The 24,567-nt window shown below is 39.4% G+C and overlaps 1 protein-coding gene across 6 annotated transcripts in view; it reads right to left on the bottom strand.

Moving 5' to 3' along the window:
• Positions 1-22,154, bottom strand: part of citb (citron rho-interacting serine/threonine kinase b) — a 47,990-nt gene extending 25,836 nt beyond the window's left edge. For 4 of the 6 annotated variants that reach the window (XM_027278217.1, XM_027278220.1, XM_010740224.3 and 1 more), the window contains exons 1-9: positions 21,604-22,153; positions 17,606-17,723; positions 15,709-15,852; positions 12,163-12,282; positions 3,223-3,393; positions 2,934-2,987; positions 2,533-2,586; positions 1,575-1,715; positions 188-313 (exon numbers count right to left, since the gene is read on the bottom strand). In XM_027278217.1, the coding sequence (XP_027134018.1) occupies positions 188-313; positions 1,575-1,715; positions 2,533-2,586; positions 2,934-2,987; positions 3,223-3,393; positions 12,163-12,282; positions 15,709-15,852; positions 17,606-17,614 (819 nt within the window). In that variant the 5' untranslated portion in view covers positions 17,615-17,723; positions 21,604-22,153. Of the gene's footprint in view, positions 1-187; positions 314-1,574; positions 1,716-2,532; positions 2,587-2,933; positions 2,988-3,222; positions 3,394-12,162; positions 12,283-15,708; positions 15,853-17,588; positions 17,724-21,603 lie in introns of all 6 variants that reach the window. The other 2 variants (XM_027278219.1, XM_027278218.1) reach the window with 2 other exon arrangements.
• Between the last annotated feature and the right edge of the window lie 2,413 nt (positions 22,155-24,567).

Below are 24,567 nucleotides of genomic sequence, written 5' to 3'. Positions count from 1 at the left end.
TTTGTGCCCTGTGTATGTAGAAATAACAGTTTACATCATCCATAGAGATAATCAAAGATAAACATGAGATTTTCTCAGAAATATTATGTAAAATAGCACTTCCTCTGCAGTGATGACAATGAGCTATGTTTATCTCACACCTCCACTGATTATTTTAGCTCAACACAAGTAGTGAAAGGCAGGTTACCAGAATCTTATCTGCCATCTGCTGAATCTGCTGGGCCTTGCTCTGGATTTCTTCCTTCAGTTTAGTCTCCCGGCGCTCGACAATCTCCAGCCTTTTCACCTGGTTCTCCAGAGTCTTTCTACCGTCCTGCACACACAACAGACACAACACACATACAAGCATTAACTGACTTACAGAATGTGTGATGGTGTGAGAGGTCCTCAGAGGTGTTTAAATTTGACTCCTGAGTCTCCTGTCTAAATGATCCTGTGTTAATTATCAAATTTACATGTGAAGTGCTGTTTTAAAAGATCTCATACAGACAAAGTACATTGTAAATGTAACTACAGACACAGCATGAATGAATATCTAATGTGTATATGTATATTATGTGATTAGGCCACCATACAGTTCTGCATTTGGCAGACAGAGACTCATGAGATAATCTCTATAAATAAATATCTGCACTGTCAGGCAATAGCTGATGGCTTCTAAGATTGATTATGAGACAATGTTGAAGATGATGAAAGGTTTGCTCACTGGAATCTGCACTCTTGCACTGTTGCACTGTTGCTGAAATAGTTAATTACATTGCACAAGCAAGACAGTTTTTTTTTTTGCATAAACAGGTATTAAAGCAAAACAAAACATTGGAACATAATAACAATAGCAAATTACTTAAGAGCACTAAGATAAAAAATGTTATTAAAAGACATTTACACAGATATCTTTTTATTCAATTTAGATGTTACGGCATGCACAATTTAGCCAGTGAATTCGGCCTGCAAAGAAACAAAAGCAGTTTGTTAACATCACAGCAGAGACAGGAGCACTGAGCCACTGGAAAATCAATTAGTGAAATGCAGTCACATGCAGACTGATTAGCTTCATAACACCAGAGACAATAACTGCCTGTGTTCAAGACCACAGATTGTCTCTACACAATGACTACAACAGGGCATTATTTGTACAAAAACATAACATTATGTTATATGAGATATGGTGAAAGTCTGAGATGATTTTAAACTTAAGCTTAAATACTCTTTGGTTTAGTTTTACACAAACAGGAAAGTGAGGGAGCTTCACAAAGTGAAGAGTAAGTGAATTTTCTTTTCAAATGAGCTACATAGCTCTCTGACATGCTATCATGCCATCATAGCACAGAGTTCCACAGAAGATGTTTGTGATTAGCAGATACCTAAGTTGGATTATTAATGAAACACTGTAAAACAAACACACAACAACAGCTTTGTGATGCTGCAAAGCAACAAATCACATGATACACAGACTAACAAGAGGAAAGAGAAGAGAATGTGTGTGTATATATATATATATATATATACACACACATATATATACACACATATATATAGGCAGGTTGTGTACGTGTACTACACTGTGTATGTACCTCAGTCTCACGGAGGCGTCTACGCAAGCTGTCACTGGAATCTTCCTTGTTCTGTAGCCTCTCCAGATCTCGCTCCATGCGCTCTTTGGCCACCCTCATGGTCTGAAGGAGGTCTGTAGCCTCAGCACTCGCCTTTAACGACTAGAGGTTATGGGAAAAATACCACTGAAAAGGTGTGTAAATGTAAATGTGGTTTACTCAAACCTGAATGTGATAGAAAGTCGATTTACAGACCCACATGTCCAATCTCTAACACATGATGTCACAGTAACGAATAATATCTACACCAATTAAAAGAATTAAGTCATAACATAAATCATATGAACATGCACCAGTATAATAATTGTGTATGCGGACAAATCAAATACATGTAATTAATCAGTTATATATGCATCTGCATCACTGGTGACACTAGATTACAATGCACAAGTCGCTGATAAGAAGTTTGTGTATCAGGAATAATTTTGTGGCAATTACTACACACCCTACTGTATATTTCTAATATCAATTTATTTAATAAACAGCACTGGGTTATATTCTGCTGATTATTTCATGAACTATTTTGCACTGAGTCAGAAGTAGACCTATCCCAAATGTAGACTCAGTCAGTCTTGAATATCAGCAGCAAATCCTCATGTGTGCCCTGCAGAATGGATGGTACCTTTTAAATATTCATTTCTAGGAAAAGACAATTAGGATGAAATAATTTTTTCTAATGAGGCAAAACTGTTTTATTGCTGATAATTAAGCAGTAACTCTAGTTTTTAAAGACAGCTAAATTGTTCTCAGGCCATAGACATAGAGTTTAAGAGAGAGCCAGAGAGAAAAAGAAGGTCAGGGAGGGTAGAGAAAGAGTTTATACAATCATCTGACAGTGTGAAGTGCTGTTACATCTCTTGCATTTAAAAGCACAAGCTCATATGCTGTAAATTATTCATTATTATTCACAATATTCTACCTTGCCAAGCTTCTCTTGGAGATCCTGGATCTTTGTCTGCTGTTCAGCGTTGGTCTAGAAGAAGAAGAATACAGTCATCGTGATATGTAACGATTGACATTTAAGCACACTTGTCACTTCAACTTGTCATTTTTGCAATCCTCAATGACAGAATCTTATTATTACTGTTTTCATGATACTAAAGCATCAGTGCCCAAAACCCATTCATCAAATCATTCAGTCTGTTGTGTTGTAATGTGTGTAATGACTCCTCAGAGTGCTGACACATTGACTGGCTTTTTATGATGTTTCATTTTGAGTACAGATAAAATGTACTGAGTGGAGAAGAGAAGAGGTTTTTGTAAATGTAGTTTGAAGTTAGTTTTGGGAAACGGGTGGAGGGTTACAAGAAAAGTATCTACCTTCTCCAACTTGGCCATCAGGTCCTCTGCTTCTGCTTTGCCTTGCTCTTTAGCCTGTAAAAATATAGGAAGCTCTGAGATCCCTCACAGTAATGATCACAGCAGGTAGACAGTAAGGAAGAAACGGCATGTGAGTGAGTTAAATATGAATCATATAGAATCATATTATTATATTGAGTTACACTGTGATTCAGAGCCATACTGCAATTCAGAATAAAGTGACAAAGAAAGCTTCCTATGTGAAACATAGGCTCAACTGCTCAACAACAGTTTTAGTTACAGTGCAGACCTTCTGCATCTTATGCTGGTAGTCGGCAGCCTTCCTCTTCAGCTCCTCGCTGGTCTGCCGGGACTCTTTCAGCTCGGACTCGTACAGGTCGCTACGGCGACGAGCAGCAGACAGGTCCTCCTCCAGTTGTCTGATGGAAACTCGCATCTCCTCCAGCTGGGCATGATATTCCTGCACAAACACCACAAACATGGTAGAATAGGATAGCCCAGCCCCCGCCCCCCCAAAAGGAGCACTAAGGATATTTTCAATATGACAAGAGTACATTCCACTTAGCAGAGCACATACTGCTGCCAAAAAGTTCCTGGAATAGGAGACGGTCTTTTCAAATTTTGGCTTCCTGTAAGCACTTTATCCAGTTAACGTGACTATATTTGTCTACCATCAAGGGTGCCCCTCGACCATTGCAGCAAATTTTGGAAAAATTGGCAGAGCAATTACTGTATATTGTAAGCCCCAGTGCTGTTTGACCTGAACCTGTTTTTAAAAATGTCCTTGTTAAAAGCCACTGCATCATTTATAGGAACAAAAGAGATAATTTGTAGATATTCTGCCGGTAACACATTCAAACAAAACAACAACATTGAACAAAACTTGCAATTAAAAAGCTTATATTAAAATGTTCTATATTATATATAAGTATTATATGTCAATTTTGTTGGAAGTAATGCAAGTACAGACATTTCAAATATGGTATATATAGTATATACTATGATATAAGCACGCTAATGGTATAAAAAGTCACTGAACAGGGAAAGGAATGCAGAGAGAAAATTTGATCAGTCAGAGTCACTTAATGCACATGTCTGTTTAACAGTAATTAGTCACAGCCTAACAGATCTAATTTCAACCTCCTCATCAGCTTACAGAGCACATCAGCCTCTCTGTCAGGCTAATAAAAAGGAACATCTTTCTGTATCCACGGAGACTGATGCGCAACCGACACACATTAGAACAAGCAAAGTAGACTACCTCAGACGTGCTGAAAACAATGCCAGGACAATTTAGCTGAAGTAGAATGGTAGGTTGTGTAACCATGAGTAAAGAGACTGTCTCCCTAGCCCATGTTGATCTGTGTGGGTCAGGGAAGAAAAACCCACCAGTGAGGTGACTGAGCATTGTATAAAAATATCTCTGTGCCATACGCCTCACTCATCATTTTAACTCCACAAGAGCAGGATGACAGCTCCCATCAAATTGAACTGACTGGATCTCCTGGGAACTACCTTTCATCTGGTCGTGACTTCCCAAGTCAATAAACGCTATAAATGATTCCATTTCAGCAAAAGAGTCACACAGTGTAAAAGTTAAATTAAAAGAAATTAAAGACAAGGGAATTCAGCTTTCAATAAGACATTAAACAACAACGGTCTTGTGGAGAACTGAATCATAGTGTTCTTTTATTACAGAGAACCAGTTGTACAATCAGTTTTCTGTTCTTGGCTTGTTCAAGTAACCTGTTGCATGAAGAAGCAATTGTAAAGAAAGCATACCTGTGTCACTTGTGTTGAAAAAACTCCCAAGAGGCCAAAGAAAGACTCAAAACACTCAAAACAGCTTTACATATTTAAAACTTCCAAGATAGATTCACTCATCTTGGGGCTGCTTACATTCTTTATCTGCAGTATCATCAGTCCTAACCGGAAGTATTGTTGAAGAAATCATTCAAGTCCAGCTCAAAGGTTTGCAGATATGTGCTGACCCAGAGCAAGTGGAACGGAACATTTTCATACAATAAAAGAGCCACAAAGAGACAATATGTAAACAGGTACAGAACAAACATTTAGAAAAAGCTTTTTTTTCATTAAGGCCTAAAGGGTCAAATAAGTAAGATGACAGGGGGGAGGAAGGACACACATTTGGCATATCACAAAATGAAGGGAGAAAACCAGTAGGGACCAGAAGGTGCTCCTAGACATCACATGATTAGAAAGTTTGAGACTGATACTCAGCACCTAATGACATTGGAGTAATCTGTCTTTTCCAAACCAAAAACAAATGTAAGAAATGCAATGTCAAACCGCACTCTGCACGTATTCAAACAGCATGGCTCCTTAGTAAAAGAGTCCTAAATTGACTTGTCTGCAGTCCAGACTTTTCACCAACTGAAAATGTTTGGTACATTATAAAATGAAAATACAACCAGGAGGTTGTTACCACAAGGAGACCCCGAACTGTTGCACAGCTGAAATCTTACATCAAGCAAGAATGAGAAAAAATTCCATATCAAGTTGGTCTTGTCAGTTCACAGATGCTTACAGAGTGCTTTTAAAATAAGAGGTGATTAACAGAGAGGCAAACATCAATGTTTCAATGTTGTGCACATCATCACATTTTGTTTCTACTGTATTTACATTTTACAACATTTTTGGAAATGGGACTGTAACTTTATAGAAAGATCAACAGGATACTGCATTCACTTTTGTCTGTGTTATATCATTATGAGATAATGCTATTTTGACTCTGGCTTTCCATAATTCCTTGTTTAAATGTCTTTGCTGACATTGTGATTTTAATGGCTTTGACACAGATTGCTTATCTCTGATGGAGAGAATCCATCCCCAATCTCTGCTGTTTGTTGTTCCAACACTGCATGGCTTCTGCGTGAAAATGATAAATACTGCAGTCATATGACAGAGCGTGGGAGACAGATGCTTTTCAAGATAAAATGCTGGATTTAGCTGGTGTAAATACCCCACTGAGAGGCACCAATGTACAATATACTCATAGACTGAATTTTTTTTGTTTTAATCCTAATCTTTCCATGGAAGGTTTGCTTTGACAATGTTATTGTTATTTTTATGATAAGTATGAAAGGGGCATCCTTGAAATGCTCAGTTGTTCATAAGAAAACATAAGGCAAAGTTCACTTCTTTGAGAAAAACTGTGTGGGAAAATAGTCCAGCAGTTTAAGAGCAATTTTTTTTTGGGAAGAAAAGAAAAATACACAGAAAAAAAAGTAAAGATTAGCCATGCATGCATCAAAAATGCACAACCTTATAAAGGATATTATGACATGGGCTCGTAAACACTTCAGAAAACCATTGTCAGTAAGCAAAGCTCACTGCATCTACAAATGCACATTAATACTCTACCATGCAAAGAAAAAGCCAGATATGAACAACATCTAGAAATGCAGTAGACGTCTCTGGGATTGAGCTCATCTGAGACAGACTGACTGAAATGAAAAGGTGTGCCGTGGTCTGAACAGTCCACATTTCCACAAGTGTTTTTGGAAATCATAGAAGTTGTGTCTTCCAGGTTAAATTTACATTGTGCACAGCGTCCCAACTTTTTTGGATTCAAGATTGTGTAATGTAATTACTACTAATAATAATAATATAAAACACACTGCATATAAATTCAACATGTAATGTTGTGCATATCCATTTAAAGTGTTTAGCCCCTCACAAATAGATCATCTTGTTGATAGTACTACAGGCTCATTACGGACAACTTTAGACTCTATTGCACCTCTGAAAAAGAAGACAATTAAACAAAGAAGGCTAGCACCATGGTATAGCCAGCAGACTCGTAAATTAAAGTAAGAGACACGTAAATCTGAACACAAATGGCGTGCCACTAAACTGGAAGAATCTCATCTAGTCTGGCAAGATAATCTCAAAACATACAGGAAGGCTCTCCGTAATGCCAGAGCAGCCTATTACTCTTCTTTAATTGAGGAGAATAAGAACAACCCCAGGTTTCTCTTCAGCACTGTAGCCAGGCTAACAGAGAATCACAGCTCTACTGAACCATCTATTCCCTTAGGTCTAAGTAGCAATGACTTCATGAGCTTCTTTAATGATAAGATTATAACTATTAGAGACAAAATCCATCACCTCTTGCCCTCAACAGACATTGATCTGCATTCTGATACAGCAAGTTTTGAAACAGCTGTAAAACCTGATATGTATTTAGACTGTTTTTCCCCCATCGACCTTCATCAAATAACTTTAATCATTTCTGCAGCTAAGCCGTCATCCTGTCTCTTAGACTCCATCCCAACCAGGTTGCTCAAGGATGTTTTACCTGTAGTTAGTAATTCGTTATTGGATATGATTAATCTGTCTTTATTATCAGGATATGTACCACAGTCCTTTAAGGTAGCTGTAATTAAACCTCTTCTTAAAAAGCCCACTCTAGACCCAGAGGTCTTAGCCAACTACAGACCGATATCAAACCTTCCCTTTCTGTCTAAGATACTTGAGAAAGCTGTAGCTAATCAGCTGTGTGACTTTCTCCATAACAATAGTCTATTTGAGGATTTTCAGTCAGGATTTAGAGTGCATCATAGCACAGAGATCGCATTAGTCAAAGTTACAAATGACCTCCTAATGGCATCAGACAAAGGACTCATCTCTGTACTTGTCCTGTTAGATCTTAGTGCTGCATTTGACACCATTGACCATCAAATTCTTTTACGGAGACTGGAACATCAAATTGGCATCAAAGGAACCGCCCTAAGCTGGTTTAAGTCGTATTTCTTAGATTGATCTCAGTTGGTACACGTCAATGATGAATCCTCCATGCATACCAAAGTTTGTCATGGAGTCCCACAAGGTTCTGTACTTGGACCACTTCTATTTAGTTTATATATGCTTCCTTTAGGGAACATTATTAGAAATGACTCTATCAATTTTCATTGTTATGCTGACGACACCCAATTATATTTATCGATCGAGCCTGATGAAACCAATCACTAAACTCCAAGCATGCCTTAAGGATATAAAAAATTGGATGACCTACAATTTTCTGATGTTAAATTCAGACAAAACTGAAGTTCTTGTAATTGGACCCAAACACCTCAGAAATTCTCTTTCTAGAGACTTAGTTACTTTAGACGGGATCACCCTGGCCTCCAGCTCCACTGTGAAGAATCTTGGAGTTGTCTTTGATCAGGATTTGTCCTTTAACGTCCACATAAAACAAATTTCGAGGACTGCATTCTTCCACTTACGTAACATCGCTAAAATCAGACGCATTGTCTCTCAAGCGGATGCAGAAAAACTAGTCCACGCATTTGTTACTTCTAGGCTGGACTATTGTAACTCTTTGTTATCAGGCTGCTCTAATAAGTCTCTTAGGACTCTGCAGTTATTTCAGAATGCTGCTGCACGTGTTCTGACAAGAACCAAGATCAGAGATCACATCTCTCCCATTTTGGCTTCCTTGCATTGGCTACCTATTAAATCTAGAATAGAATTTAAAATTCTTCTCCTTACTTACATAGCTCTTCATGGTCAGGCATCATCATATCTAAAAGGCAAGGCAAGGCAAGGCAAGGCAAGGCAAGGCAAGGCAAGTTTATTTGTATAGCACAATTCATACACAAGGCAATTCATAGTGCTTTACAGAGGCAAGGAAAAACATTTGACATTAAGACAAGCAATAGCAATAGCATTAGCAATAGCAATTTAATTAAAAACATCACAATGTCATTTAAAATCATTAAAACAGCAAATTTGAAAACAGTTTAAAACATTAAACGAATCACTGGATTATGATTAAAAATTCTTTAAAGGTTCTTTAAAAGAGTTTAGCCATAAGCACGTGAAAAGAGAAAAGTTTTTAACCTGGATTTAAAAGTGCTAAGAGTTGGGGCTGATTTTAGTCCTGCTCATAATACCTTACTACCCCTCTAGAACACTGCGCTCTCAGGATGCTGGGTTCCTTGTGGTTCCTATAGTCTCCAAAAGTAGATTGGGAGCCAGAGCTTTCAGCTATCAGGCTCCTCTTCTGTGGAACAAACTACCATTCTGGGTTCGGGAGGCAGACACGGTCAACACTTTTAAGAGTAGACTTAAGACTTTCCTTTTTGATAAAGCTTATAGTTAGGGCTGGCTCATGTCATCCCTTAGTTATGCTGCCATAGGATTAGACTGCCGGGGGACTCCCCCTCCCCCCAGGGTTATGCCTAGCCAGGCACGGTATTGGTTGAAGATGCAGTCACATCTCTGTTACCGAAAACCCTCTCTCTCTCTCTCTCTCTCTCTCTCTCTCTCTCTCCCTCTCTCTCGCTCCCTCAAAATCATCCAAAGTTGCCTTGTTTTGCTGTGCCTTCATTATTCTTTAAGTGTAAGGTGACACATTTAAAGTCTTAATATTACCTGAAGCAAATAGGAAATGACATTGTCTCTCACCATAATTCAGACAGTGATTAAAAACGTAATTATGAAAACATTTTAGAAATAGACAAACTAATTTCTGGGAGACAGGGTTGAAAAAGCACAGCATGGTGCATCCAGTTAGATCTGCAGTAAACATTACATAGCTTTGTTCGGTGACATTAAGCTACTAATGTATGGCTCAATATTATGTATTTCCTCATCTGAAAATCTGTATCATTTAGAATATTGTCAGGAAAAGAATTATGTTTTTTTGATCTGAAATGCGTGTAAGTGTGCAGCAAAAGTGAACATTGGCTAATTGAAGTTAGGCATCCCTCGCTAACACATTAATCTCACTTTGTAATACACTCCTCTGTTGACCAATACAATGACAATTTTGATGGCAGTATGTTACTGTAACTCTGCTTATAGACATCCTTCTGCAAGACAAATCTTGACCTTTATGTGGAGACATAGACGGAGTTGTGAAATCCCAAACACATCTGTCCTCAAATGTCAAATGTATTCCTGTTTCTAGTATACTGAAACATTTAAAGATAGGTTAAGGTTGTCTGTTTTAAAACAATGGTTACATATTAACACTGCATTTACCTAATGTGATTCCAGTGGATGTACAGTAATGGGGGACCAAATTCAGTTTTTGTTTGTATGTCTTCAACTACTTCAATTGCCTTCTCTTGCCAAGGAACAGCAGCTCAGTTACAAGACAATATTGTATTGTCTAAATGTCATTTTTGAACTACAACATAATTCATTTTAAGTTAGGATTAAATGATGCTAATAAATTTAGCATTAAAGTGTATAGACAGTACAGGATATTAAATGCAGCACCAGGGGAGTTTTTTAAAAATACATGCTAATAAAAAGCTCTTGTATATTTGTGTAATACATATTGACACTAATTTTGGGGTACTATATCAAGTAATGGTCAAAATTTCTGTTTCTCAAACAGTATGAGCTAAGGCCCCAGCACCTCATCACGACAGCCTGCCCACTGCATCAGTGCTCTCTTCACTTGTAGGTATATGGCTCCCATTACCATAGCAACCATTGCACAATGTATTCAGTGCTTGGTAACCAGCACTAGTGTAGGCTGAGAAAAAACAGGTTGCTTTTCTGTTACCCTTTTCAGAAAAAAATGGTGCATAATGCCAGGATTATTTTTCATGTTCTCTATCTGTTGTCTCAAACAACTGTCAGTCTTGTAACAGCTTAATTCTCACAGTTGGCAACACTCTATCATGTCGTACTGCCACACATGCAGCAATACGCACACACACAGCCTAACAGATCGATTATCGAGCGATAATTCACATAAATGTGGCACTGCATCATGAGGTACAAAACACTAAACCACATAATAGCCCAATTCTATTGGCCTGGCATTCGAATAGATATACATAGTTGTTTTGCATCTTGCCCTGAAAGCTAGTTGCAAAACTCCATACACTGGAGCAATAATCACATGAGAATTTGCCCAGGGCCTAGGAGCGTTACCAGCACATGTACAATAGAGAAATGGAGATCTAGACTGAGACAGTTTGCAGCAGGAGATAAAGTACCTCTATTATTCCTATCTAGCAGCTTTAAATTACTCACCAAGCAGGCAATGGTGACTATGAGGTTGTGGAGGGGAAACACAGATTTAACATCTCAGCCTTCTTAAAACTTGGAGAGAAATAGTTCTTCAGGAAAAACTGAAAGTGTTAAAGATTGGAGTCTAACAGTGTCTGGTGCAGTCCCATTGTTCTTGTGGTTCTGTGTAGCCTACTTGAGTGGGCCTGATTCCCTAGGTTGACAATCTTCTGAATCAGTTGGGCACTGCTCACAAGTTGTACCAGTTTGTTATGCTTCTGTTTGGGTTGTTTGGTGACCCAACTACCTTCCAACATGGACTGTGAGTTGTGTCGTCATGCTGCATATGCTGTCGCCCACTTGGAAGATGTTAATTATCCACAGTAACAGCTGGGTGAAGCATGTGCAGCAGGTGGACACAGCGCTCAAACACAGGTGGGCAGGCAGGAGGGGCTCAGTGCCAACACAAAGACGGCTGGGTCTGTGAGATACCACTTCGGAGGCAGGCACCTTTCCGTCACATTATTAGTCACATTATAGCATGGTCCATTCACCTTCTGTTCAGACCACCTGGTATTAAGCTTGTACCCATTTAATTTCAAGGTGGTCCATAGACAGAGGGCAAAGATGCCATAGCCAACTTTCTTTCCTGCTCCAACGGAGACAGTAGAACAGAGAAGGTCAGGCTTGACGGGGCTCCAGCCGAAGTCAGGCGCTGGAAGTATGTGGAGCATACTGGTTGCTTGGTTGCTACAAACCTTTCTTGGAGTTCTGACATAAATCATTAATTTGGTAAAAAAACAGCTGATTTTTTTTTCAAGAGAATGCAATAGGCTTCTGTACTAGAGAATGTTGGGGCTCCACTTCCATGACTGTTTAATTAATACTCACACCCCACAGACACAGCCTGAGTGACTTAACCTGCTCCATCTGACTGCCATTATGAAATACTCTTAATCTGCTTCTTTTTAAGAGAAATTCTTTTGATATTCATGTTACATTACATACAGTATAGAGATCACCTCAAATATCCATCGAAGAAGTGAATGAGTTAGAGATAAGATAAATTCCACCTCTAAACTGAGATTACTTCATTTGTTCTCGGCCCACTGAACTCTTTCAAGAATTGTACAATGAACATAACTTGGTGATTGTAATGTTAGACAGTTTAGTGATTTGAGCAAATAGTATAGTATAAAAATAGTGTAAACAGTAAACCGCCATGCCATCCCACCTGTTCTTTGATCTCCTGCAGCTTGTTGCTCTGCTCCCGGATGTCATGCAGAAGTTGCAGTGCTTTATCATCCTCCTGTGACACCTCCATACGAGCCTGTTCCAAGCTGCGCTTTAGACTCTGAAACCAAGACATACAGATGTTTTGTACACCCAAATATACTTTTTTGGGGTTCCTACTAGAATATGTTTTAATGTTCAAAAATGGTATTTTTCTCTTACTGTAGATAACTACACTACCTCTTTTCACCCTTTCCGAAGAACTGTAAAATGTTTTTCTGCTGACCCTGTCCACAGCAGTGCTTTGCTGTACTGTTATGCCAGAACTTCAGTCAGTGTGCTGACTGCTGTCTACAATAGGTAACACACTGACTATAGATAAGTACCTCATACCACCACACTTCAAACCCCCAAACTATCCCTTCATTTTTCTATACTTATGTACTAAAGAATTATACTTAGACACACATCGTTCTCTTCACTCTTTATCTTCTTGATTACATTTTTTGTATCACTTGTCCTTTCACATATTTGCAGAAAGACACATCATTCCACTCTTCACATATAAACATCGATGTGTCTCATGCTATTACTTTTCCTATTACTCCCATTTCCCAGGAGAAGTAGTATTTTTGTACAGTGAGTTCCTTTAATTATACTGATTCAACTGATATAGATCACATGTTTTGGAATATTCAATAAAAGCATCCTTTGGCACATATTTAATCTAATTTAATTTCATCTCATGTCAGGTGTGAACTGACAAACTTAGCAGGTCATAACGCCTCAATGCTAAACTGCACTGCAGCCAAATTGGGGTTGTACATACAACCAGATTGCACAATTACAATTTTATCCACAGGGAGCACTACAGATACAATATACATTGTGTAATAAGTAATAAAATAATGAAAAATAATTAAATTTGGTACACAGCTTGAGCATACATGAGCATGTACACAACAGCATGGCACTAATAGCTCCATCGTGTTTCCATTAAAAAAAAACACCACCATAAGTTTTGAAAATGTTACTCAGTTAACACAAATTTTGGGTGGTATGTTCAGACATGAATCACCATCATTTCTTGCTGGGACTTTTTCATAAGCTGGACTGGTGGCAGCAGATGCAGCAATCAGATACATTTTAAAAAAATGATTTAATAATAATACTTCTACAAATACTTACACATACCACAGTAAAGGGGGTGGAAAGTACAATATGAAACAGATGATGGGAAACATTAGTCTCAAGCAATTATTTCTAGTCAAAAGACACCTCAAAGGTATGAAAGTTATCAGAGTAATAGTACAGTGGGTATGCATGTAACGGACCTGTAAAACCTACCATAACAAGGCAGAAACCATGTCATGACCATGTCAGCATAACTCAAATATTTATATAGATATATATTATATATATATGGCAAATCTATTGAGATATAGATATATATATATATATTATATGAAGTAACTTGTAACACTACTGTACTGATTATTTGTTTGAAACACTGTACATTATACTGTGTATATATATTTATATACACCGTGATAAAATGTGACTGTGAGACAGAAATGTGTTGTGTTGTTTACAGTCATTACTGTAGGACCTTAGAAATATTTTTCTTTGCACGCCAGCATTGATCCTGTTGGTCTCCAACGCATGCCCGACATTGTATCAGATATCAGTTCCCCGCTTTTACTTTATGGCGCGATAGAGACCTGAAACTTTTCAGGGACCTGTATAAAGATAGTGTTTTCTGTATCTTTGCTAATCTGTCAACTGAATTTCTCCTCCTACCTTCTTATCTTTTCTCATATTTCTGTTTCATACTTTTCTTCACCCACTGCCCCAAGTGTGGGACAAGCTTCACCAGCTAACAACTAACTAACCTTGTATCCTATGACACCTCCACGTCCACAAAATCAGAGTTAGGATTGACCTTTGATGAGAATTAGTGGGACTCTGTTTTCATAAACTACTGTTGAGGATTCTGGTTTCCAAAGCTAGATTATAACAAATATATCCCAACATAATAAATACCATGGTTCACCATGACAATCTTACTTATCTGTTTTATTCCTGCCCACTTCACTTTTGGCAGAATTATTTTAAAACCATGTTAAAGATACTCTCGATCTGGATTAAGATTTCCCCACATATTTTCCTTTCTGGGCTCCCTGAAGACTATAACCATTACACCACTGTGCAATTGGAGGTTCCGGCTTTCACCTTTTGATGGCAAGACAGATCCTCAACTAAAGCTGCCTCCAGCAGTGGCTCACGGATGTCATGTCCTTCTTAAAGCTAGAAAAAATTTGATATTCAGTAAGAGCTGGTCCAAATAAATTCCACACTAAGTGGCAATCTTTCTTGACATTTAAAATTGTTCATTGTTCAGATTGCGTCCAAAAATCCAAGTCAGCATGTTTTTTTTGTCTCGGGGACATACACTGATCTTTTATTATATCATTGTCGCCATTCTGCTATTCCTGTGACATTTAATTTTGTTCTGAGGATGCTTTTTTTTCGCTATGTGCCATGTTTTCTAATAGACATATTTAAAATAAGAAGAAGAAAATGAAACCGTGCATAGTCGGGTAGCACAGCAGTTTTCCGTGCATTAGTCCTGTGAACTTTTGGTTATTTTTAGGACCCATTCTTCTCCATTTTATTTTTTATTTTATAATGTTGAGGCCTCCCATTGCTCTCCAAGCACAGACAGATAATGCCCACAGGAGTGAAACAGCAGCTCCGGGCTGGATCTGAAGGAGAGAGAATCGTCCATGTGTATCTGTTTTTAGTTCTAGAAATACATTTCCATGAAATCTCTTTTATTGCAATTCTATGGGCCATGTGTGTCCACCTTAAGCATTATTTGAGATTTGAGTCCCATTAAATATAGATGTCATAGATGTTTTTGTTGTTTTGGTTGAAAGTTGTTGCACTTTGGGTAAAATATAGATCTATATAGCCCAATACTGGTATCCTTTACCCAAATGATGTCTAATGTGTATATGATGACATGAATACATGCAGCTCAGGAGCTGTGCTTGTTATAGGTTTTGTGGGTGTGTGCCAATGTCACATTTAAGGGACTTTATGTAGGCAGCAGTGAAGGCTATAGGCCTACTTTAAAAAACCCAAAAGTAACTGTGAAATTTTTCTCAGTACAGTTTTTTCATAAGTTGGTCGGTGTTTAGTGGCTTGGCTTAAAAGTAAATGTCATGTAAGTTGAGATGGGTTGATGTCGTGATGTCGACTGCCGATAAATGTTCAAATGTTTGCTGGGTTAATAATAAATTGGACCTACCTTCTAATAATGAGCCTGGTAAACAGTATAAAGTATGTAGGAAGTAAAACTAAAACTAACCTGCTTTCTACTTCTTTTTGCTCATACTAAAACGTCACTGAAGTAGAAACGTCTATCATGCATCTGAAAACCTGTCGCACCCATAGCAGTCAAGTCCAAATACATGCACACATACATATTTAGAAGGAGTAAAACGGTTCCTGTGGTGTCCACTGTAGCACACACACTACTCACACTGCATTCTGTGATGTAGGTTGCCAGATCCTGTTCCAGGATGGTCCTCTGCGTCTCTGAGGCCTTCAGCTCTATATCCTTCTGCTGCAACACTGACTCCAGGTCAGACATCTTCCTCTGGACGAGTGAGATTTCCTGCTCAACCTAGAAACAAGAACATAGCATGGACGTAACTTTTCTCAGACGGTTAAGTATGATCATGAACGCACCAAAAGAGTGCCGTTTACTCAACATGCTCAAGTTTTTGGTGAACTAAACTGAACATATCTGCTTATATATCATGATAATGACACTCACACACTGTTGAGTCATAACTCAATTAAAACAAATTTAAAAAAGACTACACAAGGAATCAATGCCAGGCGAAAATAAAGTTAAAAACATGAAGAGTGAGGAAAACAAGTGACTGATGATCACGAGCAAACAGCAGCAAACTTCCTCCACCCAAGTCAAACTAACAGCGTTTTGTAAAGCACTTCATTTAAAAACAAACATGCAGAAAAAATAAATGTGAACTACTCATTTTTTGGGACTGTGAACTATAAACATGAACTAGTTCATTTTATTGAACTTGCAAAACACTGTATTATTTATGAAACTCTGGGGTCCATTGATGGTATTTTTCACAGCATCCCTTCAGACTTTAGTCTCACTGTCTAAAATATCAACAGCAACATTAGTAACAATACATTTGTTCATTGGTGTGTGTGTGTGTGTGTGTGTAAGTGTGCAAGACTGCACTTGTTTGGTGGCACGTGTCATTGATAGTGATTGATGATACAATTAGACGTTCCATACAGAACTACAGAGCCTGAGAGACGCTGGAAGCCAGAGAAAAAGAGGGCTCGCTGCACGGCCACAGATACACAGTCATAGCACTTGGTGCGTGGTAACATTTACACAAAGCCACAATGCAGACACATGCTCACAATGACATGACACCACAGCATGGGGCTGGAGCCAGTAAAAGCAACACTGTGATGGAATCCAACGTCACTGCAAAGAATCACTAGATACTTTTGATTTGACCATTTCCAACAGATTCAAGAGACAGATCACAAGACGTTGCATGGTGATCTGATTAATGATGGATTATAAGATCATCAACCAGATATCTGACAAAAATAGATCAGCGAAGTTTGCAAATGTAATGATGCTTTATGTTGGGATGGAGGCGGTGAAGAGGTTCAGCTAATGCTGTAAGTCTACATTTCTCTAAATGGAGCATTCCCTGTTTTGCAAGTTGCTTCACACATCACTACAAGCTGCTAGGTGAAATATACCCAACCACATGCTAATTTTACTTTCAGTACATTGTTACAATTACAAGACAAAATAATGCTTGAATCTCACTACCAGCCAGTAGAACAAAGCCACAGAAAGATTATCCTTACCACAGAGGATTAACACATCTAACTGTATTAAACAAAAAGATGCTATAAAACATAAAACATTGTGTATGGACGTTGTGAGGGAAGTGATGCATGCTCTCCATAACAATGCAAAATCATGTCTAACACATTGCTAATATGGTGAGTCACAAATAAAGTTAAATATTAATGTTATTTTTTCATTATTTTAGCCTAGTGTGAGCCCTCATACTCTGATTACTTTTAAGGTACATGCACTAACTTCACTCCATTTGGTAAAAAGAGCCCTAAGTTGTGTGTTCAATCATGCACCTATGGGTGTAACCAGTACAGCTGGTCATGCCATAAAAGAAATAGTCAACGTGACGTGGAGTACACACACACACACACACACACACACACACACACACACTCACACACACACAAACACACACACCTTCACAGCTACAGTATAAAGGCACACTGACAAACAGATGGCTGATTTAGCTTGTTCTGGAATCAAACTCTTACCATGTGAAGAGTAATACCTGTGACATGTGTCCGGCAATTCTGGATGTTTTGTTTTTTTTGTCTCTAAACAAGGTTTTTCTGGAGGAGACGGTCTTATGGTCTTATCTGGAGATGCTGATGAATGTAGTCGTTAATCTGTAGGAGAGGAGAGTGTGAAGAGAGGATGGGGAGAGAAACATGACAGTAAACAGTCTCCATGCACAAGCCTCTCTTGAACAGTGAAGGGCTGACTCAGTGCTCTTATGTAAAACACTTAGCTTTTATAATCATGTGTGGATGGCTGTAGATGGCTTTTGTCCAGTCTGTCAGTCCTGACACTCAACATAAAAGTTACAGGAGACTATCGAATCCATGTGTCCAAATGTTTACTTCAACAACAAACCAGGGAAAACATCAAGCCCTGCATCACAGCTGTGATTATTGCAATCAAAGCTAAATTCATTATGAATCGCTAATCAAGCAAATGTGCACTTATTACATACATTTCAAATTCATCATAATATCAGCTCATATCAGCATATCAGCAATTAGCAATTAGCAATCAAGCACTGAAGACTTGAGAACACGCATAGCACAGCACATACTGTAGACCCAGTAACCTCGCACTGGAACATTTGAACATTTCAATGATAACGTGATCACAGAGACGATGAGCAGATGTGTGTTATTCGCAGTTTAGGTGGTGAGTATACCACAGTGAGTGTCCTGAACAAATCTGCACTCATATTTCTGCTAAACAGAGACTATAAATAGCCTGCTCGTGTTCACACAACAGCCTCTTTTACCACCGCTGGTTATATTTGGCAGCTTTTGTGATCAAGAGGCAGGCAGAAGAATGAGCGACAGAGGGAGAATTTCTATAAAAAGCTCACCTCCCACTCTTCCCCCACATTAACATGCTCAACTCAGGCTCAACTGAGATGTGGACTCCAGTGCGTTGCAGAATGTGTTTTTACTGCTGCATGATCCTCTTCACGTGAATTGTCATTTGTATTGTCTGTTTTTTAAGTGTGCTCTAAGCTGTCTGTGAGCAGCGGGACATAACCATCGCACTGCTGCCCAAAAGATCGAGTTGAAAAGCAAAACTATGCAGACACTCCAGATGAACAACAGACAATTTGAGTCTCTGTAGATGACTGTGGTGCTTACTAATATTTCCCCCAGAAATGTGACTGATGTAATCCTTATGCCTCAAGAGTCATTTGGGAGGGGGGGGGGTGAGATGTTCAGTGACACAGTAGGCCGCGCAGCATGTGCCCCGCGCTGCATCAGAATACTGCCTGTTCTTCAAATTTCATTGGCAAGACATGATGCCGGAGCAGGTGGCTTGCAATGAGTGACGATGGCATGAGCAAAGCGTTAGCTGAGGTGAGCTTTCTCTGGCACCTGCTGATCTTCAGCCTGGAAGCATGTTACATCAATGGCGCACATTCCCGCCGTCTGGTTCGGATGTCAAAATCATCCTACATTTTTACTTAGTTTTACAGCCTGTGCGAGCTGTATAATTACAGAACCTGCAATCAGAAATGTTCCACAAATACTGCATGTTTATGAGAGCTCATCAACAGCAGAGCGGTAACATTCGCTGAGGAACACTGGCTCAACTCAGTCGAGGAGCTCTTTTTCGTGGGTTGAATAATGTGTGCTGGGCTGTGAGTCACAGTTGTTAAAGAGGAGGAGAGTGGATAGAGGTTGCATCCCAGTCATGGTGTTGCTCTACATTCAGTCTGCAGGGTGACCAGGGGCCAGTGGTACTGTATGGGCCGTAGGCAGCGGTGAATCACAGACCTGTTGCAACACTGTAGTGGCACAGATTCATCTCTGAAAACAAGATCGCAGTTCTTCTCCCATCTACTCCCTTCTAGTTTGATCTTGGGGTCCATCCTCTTCAATATATACTAAAACATTTTATGCCTATTGTCATGACAACAACAAATTAGTAATACTGCAACCATGCAAGTAAGATTGAGGGCTTCAGGTTTGTGCATTTGCAGCAGTTTGATTCTCTGATTTAAATGTTTTTCTCCAGCTCCACAGGCTTTGAAGACTAAGCCGAGCCAATCCCATCCATAGAATCTGTGCTTGATATTACAATATTTATATTTGTGGTGGTGAGAAATGGGCCTAGTGCATTTTCATTGGTTAGCACAATTCATTCATGAGAGTATCTGAAGACATTTGAATACATTTCACCAACTCTTATGAGTAAATTGTGGTATAACTACCAGGTTGAAGGTGCTGCAAGCGGATCTGGGGATTCTTATCCTTGTGGCCTGATTCCTTATGCACCAATACAAAAGAATACATACAACACTGGTCAGAAATAACTTTAATTAATTACTTAAGTAAAAAGTAAAATCCTCCCTGAAACAGTAAAAAAAAAGAAAAAAAAGAAAATGCTATTGCCAATTGTACTTACAGGCCTGCGATTCCAAAACAGCCAAATTATCGCAAGTATCTAGTGGATCATGTTGCAAAAGAAGGGGCGTAAACCCAGTTGGATAAAGCTACAATTAGCTTTCAGTCAGTAACTGTTTGGTATTAGGCCTCAACTCTCAGATGTCAAGGCTGTTGCATGGTGATTGGTGGATTAAATATGGCACTAAAAAAAAACTTTCAACTTAGACCACCAAAGCTACAGACCTGTGGATGCATGATCCAGCTGAGGTGGTCGAGCTGACAGAATAACACAGTCTACAAAAGTATGACAATGAGAATCAGCGTGGGCTTCTGAAGGAGGCTTCTGGGGAAATGACACTTGAGGATATGGAGCAGTAAAGCTCTCTCTCTCTCTCTGTCTCTCTCTCTCATCAGTACTCACATTACATTGACAGAGCTGTTGAGCTGCAGAGAGTTTGGTTCTTTTTCACTATGCACAGGTGTCTCTCATTTCTACCACCTCTAAACACAGATTAAAATAAACACCAACAGATGTGCATGCACAGCCCTCCTGCCAAGCTTTTAACCATTATTATACTGCATATTCTAGGCAACTCGTACAGCACACTCTGCAATGATATACACTGTGTTCATTTATCTATCTATAATACTCTTCATCTCCACAATCTCTTTAATTAATATAAAATTATTAATATTCTGTTTTGTTTTGCCTGAAAAGTCCTGTCAGTGTTATAATTTATGATCCAGCTGAACAGGCGCCAGAAAGAAGCAGCAAGCTTCCTTCACCTTTCATCTACCCTTGGCAAAACCTGCCGTTACCATAGAGATCCTTTCCTCCAACCACAGTCTTCGTCTTGTCAGAGTTTTTCCGACTGACTTTGTCATTTCAGCTGTCTTTCTGGACCGAATCTCAACCCCAGCTAGTACAACACCTCACCAACTGGAAGCTTAAAGTGATCACCAAAAAAAAATCCCTGCATGAGGGAATTCAGATAAACTTTGTCTCAAAAGTTCCTCAGTGTGTCGACCCATGTCCTAGGACCCAAGAGTCCTTGCTGCAGTGCCCTGGGTTCAATTCCAAACCCATGGCCCTTTGCTGCATATCATTCCTCCCTCTAGACAGTTTTCTGTCAATCTATGGCTGTCACTATGCAAAAAAAGTTCCTCCTTCCTCTGTATATATTGATCTGCAGCAAGCATGCAGTGGCATCAATATGACCACATACAAACAGAGTTTGAACACCACCCCAGGAAGTGACAGCCATCTGTATGAGTGTATGCTACAGTAAGCACAGCGCTGAAGAGAGATGGGCAAACAAAGACAGCATTTCAGTGTCGTGACCAAGAATAGCGCTCCTGATAGACAAGATACAGCTGCTGCATAAGCCCAGTGCTGCCGATGCTATCTCATCACTCCATAAATCCTCAGATGTAGTATCTGTCAGATAACACTTGCAGTATGCTGGGTTGGGAAAAATAACAATGTGCTGTAGCAGTTCACAGCTGTAAAACAAAAACACTGCTTTCATTCTTTCCCCGGATCAAGTCATCACACTCCCCCCTTCCCTTGTCTTTGATAGGAACAGTACTGTAAGTAAAACAGTAGAGCACTTACTCGGAGGACTGCTACAGCTGATGGGTTTTCTACGAAGCTCTTTAGATGCGGCACCACCTCGTCCAGTAAGCCCGTTCATGTGGGGTTTCCCTTGGAAGCCACCAGCCAGAATGAGAGCTTCGCTGGTTCATCAAATTCGGGGTTGTCATCCTCACTGGGGAGAGAGTGGAGCAGGAGAGGAGAGAGAGATGTTGTTGTGGCAGGGCAGGGAGCTGCGAGGCAGCGAGAGCGACTGGAGATTACTGCCAGCGGAGGAGAGAGGGTGGGAGTGGAGGACCACAGAGAAATGGCATTGTAGAGTAATGCTGCAGACCGGTGATCACATACTGTAGAGTGAGAGGACGTTTGCATCTCTCTCTCTCTCTCTCTCTCTCTTTTCTGTCAACTCTTCCTCTCCCCGTACTGCAGCAGCCGTCACTAATCACACTAATGTATGCAGCTCGACACACTGCTATAAGTCAGCTCCCGACTGATGCAAACTACTGTCCATTCATGTCAGTTACTAAAGACTCCTTAAATTGTGCAGCTCATTAGTGACTAAACAAGGCGACCCCCTGCTAAACCTCCAGCGAGATTCTGCTTTCATCTGCAAGTAAACAAGAACAATTAAAGAAAGGATCCAGGCTCTTGCTTGACTAAATAAATAATTAAATGGAACGTAGAATTGTTCATAAATAGCACTGTACACTCTCCTGAAAGAAGCTTGAAATGTCATTTGTTGTTGTTTTGACCAAAAGAAACAATTTTTGAATTTTATAGCTGTGCAAACCTGAGCTGGATAATACTGCATGTTTTATTTATAACATACTTCATAATTCATCCTTCTGTTTGCTGAGATTATGTCAGCCGTCTCTCCAAATAAAGGCTAGAGTTTTGAACCGTTGGATTTGTCACACTTTTGAATTGTCACTGATACTCTCTCTTCAGTTTTACTCTATGTATAAATGTGTAGATGTGTTCTTTTTTTGCTTCTAGGAGCTACTCAGGCATAACAGGAGACTGCTAACAATATATAATTATCCTGTGCAGCCAAAATGTCACTTACACCCCTCTATCCTTGACTCTGCATTTCTGTAACTGCTTGCAATAAAAGTGCTTTGCTGCTAAACTGCATGCAGAGAACACCTTTTTAGAAGGATCTTTAACACTGTAACAGAGTACACTGTAAGTACTGTAACATCATACACACAGATGAACCAGAGTAAACAGTAATAGATTACATGTCATGTCACAGCCTAAAAATGTCGTCGGTGTCGTATACACTAACTCAGCTTCACCTCAACTTTCTTGTTTTTGTGCTAATGTAATTCAAGTGACACGTCACCGTGATTCTGACTTGCACACACACACACACACACACACACACACACACACACACACACACACAGAGTAACAGATTACACACACTGTAACAGATGGCAGAACCTAACCTGGCAAGCAGTACTACATCGGTGAAGCAGAAGGGACAAAATGCTCAGAAGGTGAACGCACAGTACAGTACAATCAATGAGTATTACAGTAATCAGTGGCAGGCAGACAGGGAACAAGGTCAGCACTCACTTATGCTTCTTCCGAGTTGTTAATTGGACTTTCATGCCTAATGAAGGCATGTGAAAACCCTGGTGTAGTTGGATAACAAAAGTGTTTTTGTACCAGGCCAGCATACCCCCATACGCCTGCCTGGAATCAGTTTACATCCTCCCTACTGTCCGGATTTGATTGAATTTGTCTCTTTGTTCCTTGTATCCAGTGCATTAATGAAATTTTTTTAGCTCAGTTGCTGCAGGCTTCTTTGATTCAGCAAGCAGATCTTTTATTGTAATCTGAAGAGAAATCTATCTCTGGACAAACACATATCCAGGAAGAGCCCGTGGTTAAATACTTCCCCACACAGACCCAGGATGAGGTCATCACCTGCCACAGACACAGCATATCTGTCAAAAGTGACACATATGTGACGTAGTTCTGTGAGGAGACAAGTACAGAGTTCAGAGAGAAGTTTTCTCATCCATGTGCCTGAGAAAAAAATATGTAATGATTAATGAATACAACCTACTTTTAGCTTATGCCATTACATAATGCAGTGTGTTGTTAGAGGTTTGTGAGTTCCTTCAGCCAGACACGTTTTAAACCTTCATAACAAACAGTGAGGCAACTGTGCATCTGTAGTAAATGCAGTGGTTAAAACTAGACCTGCTGTCACTGGTTACTGCTCCTAAGACAAAAACAGTCTTTTTAAAGTCTCTATGTATTTCCCTTCCTATACCACTAGTGCACTTAACACTGACAAGTCACATGTAAAAACAATAATGTTTAACTATTTACACATTGATGTTCATATGATTTACATTAATGTAACATCTTAGTGACTAACATCAGTATGGAAACGGATTACGTTTTCACTGTGATTTGGAGTATTGGGTTAAAGCAGAGGCATCATACTGCTGTTACCTAGCAACAAGGTATTGTATGTAAGGCCAATCCCAGCTAAAGTAAAGATGGAAAATTACAATCCTTTTCACTGGATGATTTCACAGAGATTTCACTATAATGTGATGCAATGAATTACTTTCAAATCACTTCAGATTCTGTTGATGATTAAAATCTTTCTACATCGTGTAGGCACAGTTTATTCATTTTAGGACGTGTTATTTTGTTCCTGCAAACAGATCATTGTAAGTGCTAAATTAATTAAACAAAAAGTAGTATATATCAAACTGTACAGAAACTGGAGAAACTGGGGGGAAAGTTAAATGATCAGAGAGTACTGCCCCTTCAGCAGGTGTCACAGGCTTCCCAAGTCATGTGGAAGAAGCCCCAGTGTAAAAACACTGCCACCTACTGGCAAAACATTCAACTAGCTGCATGTATATGTCTTGTGAGGTGAGGGCTATCAGAGAGAAATACTGCAATCTAGAGGTTTGAAGAGGCTGGGTTTGTTACATAACCGGCAGCCAAACCTTG

The sequence above is a fragment of the Larimichthys crocea genome, chromosome III, assembly GCF_000972845.2.
Source record: "Larimichthys crocea isolate SSNF chromosome III, L_crocea_2.0, whole genome shotgun sequence".
Taxonomy (NCBI): Eukaryota; Metazoa; Chordata; class Actinopteri; family Sciaenidae; genus Larimichthys; species Larimichthys crocea.
This window is presented reverse-complemented; position numbering and strand designations above follow the sequence as displayed.